The 15,787-nt window shown below is 31.2% G+C and overlaps 1 protein-coding gene and 1 long non-coding RNA gene across 2 annotated transcripts in view; one reads left to right on the top strand and one right to left on the bottom strand.

The window, feature by feature from the left end:
- Positions 1-3,365: 3,365 nt before the first annotated feature.
- The window catches only part of LOC143044483 (uncharacterized), a 37,234-nt gene continuing 24,812 nt past the window's right edge, over positions 3,366-15,787 (top strand). The window contains exon 1 of the long non-coding RNA XR_012968687.1: positions 3,366-3,567. This is a non-coding gene — a long non-coding RNA (uncharacterized LOC143044483). The remainder of the gene's footprint in view (positions 3,568-15,787) is intronic.
- LOC143044480 (uncharacterized) lies at positions 7,200-15,594 on the bottom strand. Its single transcript, XM_076216524.1, has 5 exons — positions 14,893-15,594; positions 13,161-13,284; positions 9,567-11,593; positions 8,698-8,843; positions 7,200-7,438 (listed from the first exon to the last, which is right to left on the bottom strand). Exons 1-5 carry the CDS (start codon positions 15,577-15,579, stop codon positions 7,201-7,203), a joined length of 3,222 nt encoding a protein of 1,073 aa, XP_076072639.1. The 5' UTR covers positions 15,580-15,594; the 3' UTR covers position 7,200.

Genomic DNA, 15,787 nt, shown 5'->3' on the forward strand with positions numbered 1-15,787 from the left:
TTAATGTTATCTCAGATCTTAATTGATTTCTGAAAAAACTACGAATTTTGTCATTTTTTTCTAGTTTTGTCAATTTTGGGCCAAATTTAGCTTTTTTTTTACCCAAAATCAGTTATTTACAAATTTGTTTTACAAAGAATTTGTTTGATCTGATTATTATCCTACTAAGATTTGCATTTTTTTATTTTTGGAGTGATTTAAAAACAGTTAAAATTCCAAATTGGTGTTTTTCCAGTTTTTAACGATTTTTTGATGATTTTGCTTTATTTTACCCAAAATCACCATTTACCCTATTAAAAATTGCTGTAAAGTTTTGGAATGATTAGAATAAAGGTTTTTGTCTTTTTTGAACTATCAAATAAACCTCTATTACCAATATTTATATTTTTCCAGTCCTGTTGGTAACTAATTCACGCTTTGAAGATCTCAAATTCAAACAAAAATCGGATGTTTTCACCTAAAATTTCATGTTTATAAAAAAAAAACTATTTTTTTTATTATTATATTTCATAAACACTGTAAAACCTGTTGTAAAACTTTTGATTTGAAATTATTATCATAAAAAATGAATGTTTAACAAGCTTTTCCCAGTTTTTCACTATTTTTGTCAAATTTTGCTATTTTTCCCCCAAAAAATCCTTTTTCCCACTCAGATATCTTGGTAGACTTTTAGCATGTTACAAAGAAAGCCTTTTAGATTTGAAAAATACCAAAAATAATTCTGTTGCAATTTTTTTTAGGTTGGCCACATTTTTCATCTATTTTGACTAGACTAATAGTCAAATTCCATACATATCCCCCCCCCCCCCCCAAAATGGATTTCATCAAATGTATACATCAAAGCTGCACGACCAATCACTGAATATTTTGTGTTATGAAATGTTTAATCTCTTAAATGCTAAAATAATCTTTTTTCTGCTTTGGTTGCAAAAACGAAATGTGAGGTACACATAATGTTGGTTTTGTCGATTGTTGTCCACAAGTCTGTCTACTTGTCCTATAGTTCTGCCTCTGTCCACCATATGTATGTCTGCATGTTCATTAAGATTACCAGCCTGTATAGATGTCCATTTGACTAGTTCACCAGTCTGTCCATGTGTCATCTAGTCTCTCAATATGTCAACCAGGAAAACATGATACACAGTTATTTACATATGTTTCAAAATATTCCAACAACAACTGTTACCATCCGATCGAATTCCTTTATTTTGAACATTGTTTTGACTATTAACAATGATTAAGACTTACGACCTTCTACACAGTTAATAAACACATATGAATGATCATAGGATGAGAATGGATGTAATCGCCATACCATATTATGCTTTATATATTTAGCTAGTTAGTACATGAACCCGTTCCGAGCCAGGAGCTTGCAATTCAATGGCATTGTGTCACAGTTGGGTTTTTTTCGTTTAATGGTTTTATACTTAAATCTGGCCGTTGGTATTTTCGCTTGATTTTTTTTACATTTGTCAGTTCGTGGCCTGTTACCGGTATTGCTTGATATGGTATACGGGTTATATGAAGCTAATATGGTGACATGTAGTTGAGAATTTTTCCGTAATTTGGTCTGTTGTGGCAGGTATATCATTGCCAATCATAACACATCCTTTTTTTAATACTGAGTATTGATATGTGTAAGCGAAAGCATTACGTCAGATGTAAAAGTATTCAGCTATTTAAAATTCAAACAAATTTTGATTATGCAAATTATTTTTCTTTTATTGTGTAAAGGATTTCTATTTAAGAAGATCACTATGTAAATCATGCATTTCTTCACATAGGCATGAAATTGAATCGGGCTGTCTTTCATTTAGTCCTGGTATCTATGATGAGTTTATTTTCTAATATACAATTGAACAAAAAAAATATGAACAAGAGAATACAAAGAACTTGTTGGCTAGAATATGATTAATGACTAAAATCTAATTTTTTGGTCGAATGTATCTTGTTGGTACTTTGTTGTTCGTTGTTGTATACCTTCTCAATCTTTTATAGTTTTCAATAGATAGGAAAACATTTTTTCTGTATCGGTTTTAAAGATAAAAGACCAACATTGTTTTAACCACATGTTCTAGTTTTAACCATGTTGGTCATGAAACAGATTATCTGATAACATGGGTAAGCCTCGGAAATTACCTGCACTATTTATAAATGATGTAATTTATGGTAATCCCCATTTTGTTGTTATAGATAAAGGCCGGCTGCTTACTTTTATGTCATATGGTTTCTGGTGGACCGAGTGTTGTCTTATTGTCAATCATTTCTATATCTTTTTTTTTATACTGAATATGTTGACAAAACCATGATTTCAGATCGGAAACTATACAATTATTTCACATCCATACATAATTTTGGTATGCAAATAAACTCATCATAGATACCAGGACAAAATTTAGTATAAACGCCAGACGCGCGTTTCGTCTACAAAAGACTCATCAGTGACGCTCGAATCCAAAAAAGTTAAAAAGGCCAAATAAAGTACGAAGTTGAAGAGCATTGAGGACCAAAATTCCTAAAAGTTTTGCCAAATACATCTAAGGTAATCTATGCCTGAGGTAGAAAAGCCTTAGTTTTTCAAAAATTCAAAAATTTGTAAACAGTAAATTTATGAATATAACCATATCAAAGACAATTCATGTCAGCACAAAAAGTGTTGACTTCTGGGCTTGTGATACCCTCGGGGAAATAAATCTCCACCAGCAGTGGCATCGACCCAGTGGTTGTAAATAAACTCATCATAGATACCAGGACTAAATTTAGTATATACGCCAGACGGGCGTTTCGTCTACAAAAGACTCATCAGTGACGCTCGAATCCAAAAAAGTTAAAAAGGCCAAATCAAGTACGAAGTAGAAGAGCATTGAGGACCAAAATTCCTGAAAGTTTTGCCAAATACATCTAAGATCATCTATGCCTGAGGTAAAAAAGTCTTAGTTTTTCAAAAAATTCAAAAATTTGTAAACAGTTAATTTATAAATATAACCATATCAATGACAATTCATGTCAGCACAAAAAGCACAAATAATCTTTCTTTGGTTAAGAACTTTTATTTATGAAGATCATCGTGATAATTGCTTAAATTCATATATAAATTTCAACAACCGATCGAAGCATTGTTGTTCCTGTCAGATTTTTATCTGTTTTCAAGAGAAAAGAAAAAACATATTTTTAAAACCAAGTTTTATCCACTGTTTCTGAATTTAAAAAATGTTTGTTCTAAGACAGGAATATGACAGTTGTTTATCATTAATTTGATGTGCATCAATTATGATCGATCGATCGTTAAATTAGCTCATGATTTTGTTATTTGTAAAATAACTTTCCCATGTTTCCGTTTTGAATATTCCCTGGAGTTTTGTATTTTTGTTATTTTTTACCGATATGTTTTAATTTTAGCCGTGTCGGCCACCAAAAAGATTACCTTAATAAGTTTGGGAAATTACCTGCACTATTTTTATATTGAGAATTTTTGGAAATCCCAACTACTTTTACTATATAAAGAGGGCGACCGACTATAATCAATATTTGCTTTTGGAGAAGCAACGAACACACCATTGCAAGGTAAATAACTTGATACTTACTTATAAATGAATCAGCTGTTTAACTAACTCGATCATAATTAATACATTAACTAACCATGACCGATTCTTAAAGCGCAAATCGACATTTGTATGCATATATTTGTCTATTAAATATTGTAGTATTGATATTCAATGATGAAGACATAATCTTTCAATCAGTTTAATTGAGGTCTGGAGCTGGCATGTCAGTTAACTGCTAGTAGTCTGTTGTTATTTATGTATTATTGTCATTTTATTTATTTTCTTTTGTTACATCTTTTGACATCGGACTCGGACTTCTCTTGAACTAAATTTTAATGTGCGTATTGTTATGCGTTTAATTTTCTACATTAACTAGAGGTATAGGGGAGGGTTGGGATCTCATAAACATGTTTAACACCGCCACAATTTTGCGCCTGTCCCAAGTCAGGAGCCTCTGGTCTTTGTTAGTCTTGTATGATTTTTAATTTTAGTTTCTTGTGTATAATTCGGAGTTTAGTATGACGTCGATTATCACTGTACTAGTATACATATTTTTTAAGGGCCAGCTGAAGGACACCTACGGGTTCGGGAATTCTCGCTACATTGAAGACCTATTGGTGGCCCTCGGCTGATGTCTGCTCTATGGTCGGGTTGTTGTCGCTTTGACACATTCCCCATTTTCTTTCTCAATTTTATTTTATATCTATACTTACATCAAGAACCAACAGGTTTTTTTCTATGTGTTTTGTATATGTAAATATAGAAAATATTTTTTTTTCTGAATTAAATGATTGGTTCAATATTATATACCCACGAAGAGGCAGTTGCTCACCAGTTTGAATGGTTATGCTGCCAATTGTGTCATTGATTTGGAAATCGTTCAGTATTATTAATCAGGCTATTTTTAAATTGCAATACAAGGAAGCTTTTGAAGTATTTGATACTTAATGAATATCAAAAAAAAAAAAACCACAACAATGAGTATTTAATTGTCTTCAAATTATAGTGCGAGAAACGTTAAAAAAATAAATAGTGACAATTGTGTGTTGCACTTAAATGCAATCGTCATTATTTTATCTTAAAATGTTTTATTAAGAAATTTACTGTGAGCAACTTCATCGCAAGTTTTCGAAATTGTAACTAGATGCGTACAAAAAAAGTTAATTTCAACGTATTATCAGAAAAGAGGGACGAAAGATAACAGAGGCTCAATCAAACTCATAGATTGAAAATAAACTGACAACGCCATGGCTAAAAAAATAAAAATAAAAACAGGCATATAATAGTACACCAGACACATCATAGAATACTACAGACTAAGCAACACGAACACCATCAAAAACTGGGGGTGATCTCAGGTGCTCTGGAAGGGTAAGTAGACTACAGAACTGGATCGATCCCATGCGCATAATGATACAATCTCCCATGCAGAGTTATCGATCTTTGCTCTCTTTAAATTGATACAGAGCAAGGACCGATAACGCATGGGAGATTGATAATGATATTGTCACGTCATTTGCTAAATAATCTTATAGATTTTAACAGCTTCTGAATGAATAATTCTAACATGACGTCCTTCAAACGCTTTGAGTACACACCCGTGGTAAAATATGAATATATTGCCAGTGCTGTTCCGATTGTACTCCCACGTCATATGCTTTTTTATGAATGAGATACCCGACGTCATAGAACAATGACGTTAGAATGTAAGCATTTTACGGGAAAATACACGCTTGTGAATCCGAAAATCATCACAAGGAAACATACACAAATGATGCTAAAATGTGGCAAAAGCCCTTTATTGTACATCATATAAGACATATAAATAAATTATCATTCAAATTCATCCAAAAACTGTCTAAATACATTATTTTAAATAGTTTAAACATGTCACTAATGCAGTTTGCTCCGTTCTTTTACGCTAGTTTATTAGTGTGTTTATTTATGGGAACGGCAAATATTTGCCTACACCTAGAGCGCTTCTATCCAAAAGAATTGCCGTATGTGTCCTATCAGAATCGAAATAATTCATGGGGGCTTGAATATATCTAGATTTTACCACGAGTTGTCCCTTTATGCCGATATTTTACCCCTCGCTATCGCTCAGGGGTAAAATATTTGTCATAAAGGGCCAACCCGTGGTAAAATCACGATATATTCAAGCCCCCATGAATTATATTGAGAATTTTTGGAAATCCCAACTAGTTTTATCAGATAAAGAGGGCGACCGACTATAATCATATTTTGCTTTTGGAGAAGCAACGAACAAACCATTGCAAGGTAACAACTTAAGGTTCATCATAACCATTTTTTTTAATTATAAAAAAAAATATATTAAAAATATATTGCACTTAAAAACATATACATATTGCACATCAAATTAATCCTCATGTATCACTCTTTGAAATTACACATGATATTCCAATCAAAATACTGTCTAAATGTTGAAAATTTACCATCAAAGTCTGTCTCTCTAAAAAAAATGGTCTGGTTTCAAAGAGTAATAAAAATCTACAAAAAAACAAAAAACTTTATCTTATGTATGCTATGTATGTGATGCTATCTCTTAAATTAAGATTTATGTAACAGACAATGATAATTTTCATTTTCAAATGTAATGTCTATTTTTTTTCAAAGACACAAAAAGGCCATATTGGAACTACTTTAATGAAAGTTATGGAGCACAACATTGGACACTTTTAAATTAATTTTTTTTTAAATTGAATTACCTCCCTTAGTAACTCTTAATTATCCATAGCCAATATTGAGCTATTTTATCACATGTGTTTTTCTCAAATGGATATTAATATGCTTGTTGATTGAATTAGTCAAACTTGTAATAGTTTTCAATAATATAATAAGTTCTTACCACATATATACAGGAAATTGGTCAATTTCAAATATCTATAAACTTGGTCCGGGACAACAAATAATATCTTTAAGAATTGTTTCTGAAATAAATATTTAATATATATCTAAAAACAAATATACAAGAAATGTTCATCTTTGAAATCAATCATGAATTTATAGAAATATACAGTTATCTATTAATCCCTGGTATCATACAGTAGTCTCAAAAAGATTTTTTTCCCCTAATTATACATACATGTATGAAGTAAATATTTTTTTCATAGGCTATATGTGGTATTGGATATTAAATTGTGCAATGAAGATTATTATACAGTAATTCATCAACTAACCGATGCTTTTATTTGTATTGAAAAAATGCAGTGAAACTTTTACATGACCAGTTGTAGTTATAAAATAATGATTTCTCCAAATTTATCCAATTTTTCTTAATTTAATTTATCAATCTCTTGTCTTAGTGATTTAAATCATTGAAATCTACAAATAAGAGGATTTTAAATACAACATTAATGCATGATAACTAATATATTACTTCCCATGTTCAATATTGAATTGTAAGAAAAATAATAAAATTAACTAAATACTGGTGTTTTGATGTCAAATTTATCCAAAATCTTAAACTATGACACATTTTATTTCAATAATACATAAAACAGGAAAATTTTGACATAACAACATGGTTGGATTATTTATCAAAATTATTAAAAATTCTATATGCCACACCAGCATTACACATAATTTTTTTATGGTTTTTCAGTACAACAAAAATAAACACACAATTACCTTAAAGATCAATAAATTTAAGGGAACAACTTCGATAATCTTCAAGAAGATGATCAATTATATGTGGTTCATCATCTCCATCATATAAAACCTCATATTCTGCACCATCAGCTCCATCGGTTTCTGTCAAAACTCCTGTGACTGTTCCTGAATACCACTTGCTGTTATTATCTTCCTCTATCCATTCATGAGATATTCTTCTACCAAGAAATTTCAATTGGCTGCATTTTCTTCTTGTCCTAAAAATACAGTCCATCAAATAAATCTTTAAAACATATTAATTTTTGGTAACTCTAAATATATTGATTTACACAGTATCACATTTTGTCTTCACCAAATACATTTATATACCAACTCTGGTCTAGACCAACCTTGACATGTGATACAGATATTGTCATGTTTGGAATTTTGTATTATTCAATTTTTATGCTTCCATTTGTTTTATATAATACTTTTAAATGAAATTACACTCAAAATAAACAGTTTTTCTATGAGGTCATCTATGTCATAAAAATACCACTATTTAAAACAGCCTATGTGATACAGGTACCTGTCTTTCTATAATAGCAAAGAATTAATAAACCAATGAAAATAAGTAAGTTATACAATAAATATTTATAAATATGATACAGGTTTAACCCTGCCACATTATTTATGTATGTGCCTGTCCTAATTAAGGAACCTGTAATTCAGTGGTTGTCGTTTGTTTATATGTTACATATTTGCTTTTCTTTCATTTTTCTATATAAATAAGGCTGTTAGTTTTCTCGTTTGAATTGTTTTACGTTGTCCTATTGGGGCCTTTTATAGATGACTATGTGGTATAGGCTTTGCTCATTGTTGAAGGTTGTACAGTGACCTATGGTGGTTAATGTCTGTGTCATTTTAGTCTCTTGTTGACAGTTGTCTCATTGGCAAACATACCACATCTTCTTTTTTATACTATATTTAAATGTGAAAGTTAATCTTTTCAATTTCATGGGATACATAGACAATGTATATATGAGCCTATATGGTGCCTGTGTTTTACATGTATTATTCATTTCTATTGTTAAAATTCATATTTATACATGTACATGACCTAATTCTTTTATTTAAAAACACACAAATTGTATAAATGACAATAGGTAATGATAGGACATGTCTTAAATATGTGATGCATTTAAATACATATGTTCTATCCACGTTATCAGCCACAAGTTCAGTACTTGTCATTTGTTGGTGGGTGTCATAGGTGTTTCTTGTTATTGTTCTTTATATCAAATAAAACATTGGTTTCCTGTCTGAATTGTTTTCCACTTATCACTTTGGGGACATTTATAGCTTCCTGTTTGGTGTGAGCTAAAGCTATGTGTTGAAGGCTGTATATTCATCTATAATTCAGAACTTTAAATACTTTGTCACTTGGATGGAGAGTTGTCTCTTTGTCACTCATAACACATCTTCTTATTTATATATATAAGTAAATGGGGCCTTGGGGATACTTAATATGGCATACCTTCTTATTGTTTTCTTGTGATCATTTAAATTACATTTTATAGATGGTCCTTGTGCTTCCTCGTCGTCTGTTGTACAATCTTTTCTTTTCCCTCCTTTCTTCTTTAATGATGGTGTTTTCTTTTTAGTATTATTTTCATCAGCATACTGAAAAATAATTTGAGTAGCATTAAGATATTTTTTATTCTAATTTAGTTAAATCATCACCATTAGATTTGAATTTCTTTTTGCGAGAATTGTGACGTTCATAAAAAAATATGGTTATAAATTTTTTTCTTGATGTACATGGTAAATTTATTAGTGGCGGATAAGAAAACTGAAAAATAATAATGAAATTACACATGTAAAATACAAAATATTATCCATGCCATAGTTATATTAAAGTTATTGTGATTTTCACCCATCTTTTTTTTACACCAAATGAAAAATGAATGAGGACAATATTTCACATATATTACTAAAATTAAAAAAAATATGTATTAAACTGTTGCTTGTATTATGTATTTTACCTGAATAAATCAATAAATAAATAAATTATTTATTAATGAAACTTAAACTATTTTAGTTTTATTTAATTTAACCGTTTTCATTCAAGTATGTCAACATCAACAAACACAATATGCCCAGATTAAAAGGATATAGTTTTACCTTTAAGAAGGTATAGACTATTAATAGTGTGTGTTTATATTTCTTTCTTAAACAATCTGATAATAGAAACTGCTAATGTGTTAAGGAGTCAACAATGTGACTGAAGGAAGAATAGGCAAAAGCCATCCAAGGATCTTAAACTCACAGAGAAAAGGCCTCATACAAGTATGAGTTATTCTGCTGCATTGTAATAAATATAAGCATGTTTTAATTAACCCATACCCAATTTCCTGGCTCTCTTATTCCTGGATATTTTTTATGTCGAGGTGATGCTATTTCTGGCAATAATGCTAAATCATAGAAGGCTGTTAGTTTGGCTACCATCTTTTTCCATAATGTAGTGTTTCTCTCTATTCTTTGAATGAATATGTCATATGGATTAAGTGTTCTAACGACAAAATCAATCCATGGAGAGTCACAAATGTGTAGCAATCCCTGACATTGGTAAAAGTAGTTATGGTTGTTTTTAAGTCGCAGAGTAGTGTTCGTCCCAGATGATACTTTTTCCAAACAAAAATTTTTCAATGATGTTGCTGCCTGAGTAAGTGTAAGATTTTTGTCATGAACAAGATTTTTAATTTCAATAAGTCCGATTTCATTATTTTGTTTATCAATGACTTTTCCATCAGGGCTAGCGGCCAAATATTTAAATTTTTTGTCAATAATAAGTCCACAAGGTTCAACTGTTATCTCAATATTGTCTTTTGCCTTGATATTAATATACTCTTGTATTGTAATTCGTTCCTCGCGCAGGCCAATTCTGGTAGCTTTATTTCCTTTAAAATTGCTGTATAGTAGCTGTAGAACAAGAGGTGTTACTTTAATACTGGGCTTTCTTTTAAAAACATTGCCAAAATTTGAAGCTGTTACCCTTTTCTTGCGTTCTTTTTTCCATTTTTCACTGCAAACCTGACTTTTAGTGTCCTTCTCAATTTGAATTATTTTAGAGGTTGTTATTTCAATATTGTTCTGTAGAAATTTGTATTTCAATTTTGTAAGTTCATTTTCAGAAACATCACTTTCAGGTTGAATTGACTCAATACCATAGTGTTCTTTTGCTTTACTGCTGTTACTTTCTTTTACAGATGACATTTTTCTTTTCCATCTTCTTTCTTTAATTTCTTTTTTATCTTTGCTCTTGTTATTGTTATCTATACACTGCTCTCTTTGTTTGTACAGCTTATCAAAATATAAACCAGATGTTGTTTCTGTGGTTTGAGCCCATACATTCGGTGACCAATTAGGACCTATATTGAAACGTAATGCTCCAGCATAACACCGGGTATGCCAAGCACCCCTATTACAATGGTTCAACATTTTACCTCCATCAAATTTTGACCTTATGTGCATCCAGCACTCAGCTAAGTTGGTAGTAAAATTGCCAATTAGACTGCTTGATTTTTTAGCAACATTGTTCAATAATAATGAAAGGTCCTGTCTCATCCCTAATTGCAGATCTGATGGTTCCAAGTTGTAATGACCTCTTGAATCTTCTTGGGCTTGTAGCGATGTTCCAGCATCCCAAAACTCAGACTGTTCTTGAAATATATCTTCACATTCAACTTCACTATCATCGTCTTGATTTTGGTCCTGGTGTGACATGTTTGATTTTGCTTTACAAAAATCTGGGTTGCATAATTTGTGGTCTCCATATATGTGGGAGGTTGTATTTCTAATGTCATGATCTAATTTCTTGGTGGCTAATACTCTGTTGGTTTCATCCGACCTCTTTCTGATGGCACATCTGACAGCACTCACTATTCTCACCCTAGTCCTTTTACATAACTTTCCTTTTCCTTTGTAAGATGGGTTTTCTGTGACTAATTTTTCCAGGTTTGACCGTAAGCACTTGGTAATGTGGTTGGCACATTCAAGTTTCTTAACGTGTTTTCCCCAAACTGGAACACGATCCATGATTTGGGCATGCATGGATGAATCCCCATCAGCTATAAAATTCATATATCTTATGCCATGATCATTTGCCTTTAAAAAACCTTCTACAATAACATCTGATTCCATGGATTGGCTTGATTGATTCCAATTTTTAAAACATTCATGCTGTTTTGGTGTTGTTCCTAGGGATTCATTTCTGTTGCAAATATAACAGTACTTGTTGCGTATTCCTACATGTAATATTTTTTTTGTTTCTGCCCCAATTATAACGGCTACACCTCCTAATGCGTTATATGTATGTTTATGGGATCTTTTGCTCCAACCCCCATCACATATTACAGTGACTGATGGAATTCCTGAAAATTAATGTTTAAAAATTGAGTATATCCATCTTAAGTCAAATTATCTCCCCTTCATGATGTTTAAATGTTAAGAATGTAACTTCATGCTTATTTATCATGGATGGATAGAAGTATATATGTAGTTTCCTTAACAATATTAATATTCCTTAAATTACATTTTAAGATTAAACAGTAAAACTGTTTAACTTATTAAATATGCAGTCAAATGCTACATTGTACATGATACAATCAGCAAACAGTTATCTCCCCTTAATTTTGTCATGGTGTTTGAATAGTTTAGTAAGCTTATACAACTTCATCAGTATTCCGTAAATTAAAAAATCAGAAATAGCATTTATTGAAATCTGATAATGGAATAAGGAATATTGCACATTTACATTGTAATGGACAGTCAGATTGAAAAAATGTAATTTTTAAGCGACATGTATACATAGTCAGGGGTGCTACTTAAACAAGTGATTTCATTATCACCTATTTCAGTGATTTGATAAATTCAGTTATCACCTATTTAAATGATTTTGATGTTTCCTTTGATCTTCAAATGCTAATTTCACTGATTTTCCATATTTTCACAAAATTTTCTATAATTTTCCTACATAGATCAATTATCCCTTTTTCTATGGATATTAACTTCACCAGTGCTTGAGCAGTAAGTTAGTGCGATAAAGCTTTTAAAAGTACCCTTGGGAATTGTTCTGTAATCAAATATTCATTAACTGCTCTGACTATCAGACAAAGGTCAACAATATTAGGTAACCTGATTGTTTTTCTTTAGAGTTAGAATGATATACTTCAAGATTATGTCCTGATCTAGGAATTATTACAGAAAATGCATATTTTGAATAAATTGTAAAAACTGACAGGCTTATCAAGCAAAAGACAATTTCTAGATGTACATAGTTGTTTTTTAATGGAATTCTTGTCTCTTTACCAATAAAAAAATCAAGCTTGTAAGAAAAATATCAAGAAAAAGTTATAAACACTTATTTAAGTGATCTTCTCAAATTACTTGTTACAGTGATATTAAAAATTCTGTGTCTATTAATAGAATTTAAAAAAATATTTCACAGCCAAAATCACTTAAAAAGGTGATTCTGAAATCACTTGTTTAAGTAGCACCCCTGACTGACATATACATGTTTTTATATTGGTCTATTACGGTGTCATGAGAGAACATTATGAGTTCATTACTTTTTTACTGTAAATAATAAATCTGTTGTAAAGATGCATTTGTATAAAAACAAACCACACATAAGATGTGACATGTTTTTATCTTTTAAAGAAAAAGAAATCAAACAATAATGATCATATGAGCAATAGTGTTTGTGTATAAACTTTTATAGAGAAAACATCACATCGTTGGAAGTTTTATAGACTAAGTTACATATTTTGTACTGATTCATCTTTTTAATTGTAATTGTATCAGTGTAGAGCTGATATGCATGATATGTATTCACATCTACATTGCATTTTTATTCTTTTTCAATTCATAAAAAACTGGTAGTGGTACACGAGCACATAACCAAAATATATGTTCTTGTATACATGTATATGTGCTAACCTTCATGATATCTGTTTTTATCTATAGCGATTTTTTTCTCTTCTTCAATGGCCACTGACATTTCTCTTTCTACAACTTCCTTCCACCAGGAATTGATTTCATTTTCAATAACCTGGTATGTGTTCTGTTGAAGAATAAACAAACAAACTAAAAACAGTCTTCTGATAAATAATTCATGTAATATACATGATATATGATTTCCATAATTTATATATTAATCCATGTACAAAGTAACTGTACATTATTTTGATCCTTCGGTTAACACCTCAATATTTACATTAAATGACCAACAACATTATATATATATGCTTATCATTTTTGTTTGATTTTGTTTTGTTGATTAATAATTTTCTTAAGGCTTGCAATTGATGTCTCCATACTGGACTTGTGTTGATACAGCATAGCTGTAGTTTATATGCATGTGATGATCATGAAGAAAACAGTGGTGGATCCAGGGGGAGGGTTCCAAGGGTTGGAACCCCCCCCCTATTTTTAACGCCGATCAATGCATTTGAATGGGGACATATGGTTGGAACCCCCCCTTTATCCTGGGTTGGGATCCCCCTTTTTAAAATGGCTGGATCCACCTCTGAAAAAGGTGAACAAATTAACAACTTTTTGAATAAAAATATGGCCTAAATGAAAGGGCCATCCTCAACATTTCTGTTAGATCATTGCTGGACATCAATTTGGATAAATGTAAAATTGGCATTTAAATGAAATTACCAGAAATTAACAGATGGAGCCCAATACCAAACATTGATTCAACCCCTTATACAAGTAAATAGGGATCAAAATTTTAAATCCCTGTAGCAACATGAATTTTTCGATCGTTTAAAATTTGGCTCAAAAATTAAAATGTTACCATGCAACATTAATTAACAGTTGTTCCTTGTAACAAGGAACCTCAACGTAGACTGATTTGAAAATGAGGCAAAAAAAAGGGAAAAAACATTGATAATGTGGGTACATTGAATTCATAAATTAGGGCATCAATGTTTACAAATTTGAAAACAGAGCAAAAAAATGGCCGTAATCCATAGTGTTTTTGAAATGTACTTATGATTATTTGTCAAAAAGGTCATTATAAAACGTATGTTTTTATAGTGGATTTGGAAAAAAGTCATTGCAACTTAAATTAATCCGTTTCCACTTTTGCAGGTACATGTAACATGTAGAGCATTGTAGCGGCATTAGCCTGCTTTATTTTTTTTTTAATCTACAAGGCTGTATTTTACGTGCAAGAGATATAGGTCTCTATTAACCCATGTCAGCCAATTATTGTTCTCTACGTTACCAAAAGACTATCATGGTTTCTCAAGACCATACTGGCAGTTTGGTTAATGAGAGCGCAAAAAGTAAAATTCAGAGGGAGGATTGAAACAGAAACCTTTCAGTTAGCAGTATAACAATCATGACATTAGATCTTGGCTGTAAAGTTGAATTCCCCCACACTCGCATAGGAAATTTTTACTGACATTGATACTTCATCACCATGGCCCCTTGTTCAACATGTTCAAAGGTTGGGGCCGTTTTGACATTGTTTGGTCTTAATCATTCATTCATTGTTGAATTGTCTACCGCGATTTTCATGATGAAGAACAGGATTAAGAGGCCTGTTGGTTGATTATTTGTAATTTTCCATCTTTAATGTGAGATTATGTCGTCTGTGTTTTCAATTATGGTAAGAATCGGTAAATAAATCTTTATATATGACTTTAGTTTTTTTTACCTGCGACATAGTAGGTGAATCCATAGATGCTAACTGTTCATTGAGGTGGGCAAGACCATTTCCACTAACAATGGAACCCCAAACAGCTCTTACATTTATATCATAATGTCTACTCCCGTCTGTTTTCAGTTTTGGACTTGTCTCCATGTGAACTTTCAGTTGACATCCTTGACATTTAGCTAATAGTATCACCGCTAAACCATAATGAGCAACCTGTGATTCAAGTACAATAGGCTCTCTTCCGGCAGCTACCAATTGTCTCGCTTTCTCACATGAAACGGCATGCATTGTCAGGTCAGTTATATGTTTTTGAAGACAGTTCAAATTTATTATTCTGTAACCATTTGCAGCAACGTTTTGTACCTCAAAAGTTTTCAATTCTCCATTAATTGTTCTAAACACTTGATACTGTTTCTTGGTGCTTCTCCGTAGTAGATTTATTCTTACCCTGTTATATGCACTTCTCTTAGGTTGTTTACGTATACAAAGTTTTGTCATATTACTCCCTCCTTTCAAATTACATTGGTATAAAGTCTTAACTTTGCCTGAATTCATCCTTATACATCTACGTCCTGATCTGTACCTTCCTGATGGTAATCCAAACCGTCGCGAATCTTTAATTTTTCTAGCCATTGGAAATAATTCTTTGTTATTGTGTATCTGTTGTCTAACCTTGGTTTTTGACATTCAACTGCTTTCCATAATATTTCTTACTAACTAAACTTACCTTTCAACAGTATTTTTATATATAAATACAAAATATATTCTTATAATAGCATTTAGGTACGATACACACAAAAAAAAATAAAAAATAATGCAATTTTACTAAAAATATTTGTGTTGATGTTGACATACTTGATCGTAAAGATCAAACCACTATAAGGACTTGTACACG

This window comes from Mytilus galloprovincialis, chromosome 9 (assembly GCF_965363235.1).
Source record: "Mytilus galloprovincialis chromosome 9, xbMytGall1.hap1.1, whole genome shotgun sequence".
NCBI lineage: Eukaryota > Metazoa > Mollusca > Bivalvia > Mytilida > Mytilidae > Mytilus > Mytilus galloprovincialis.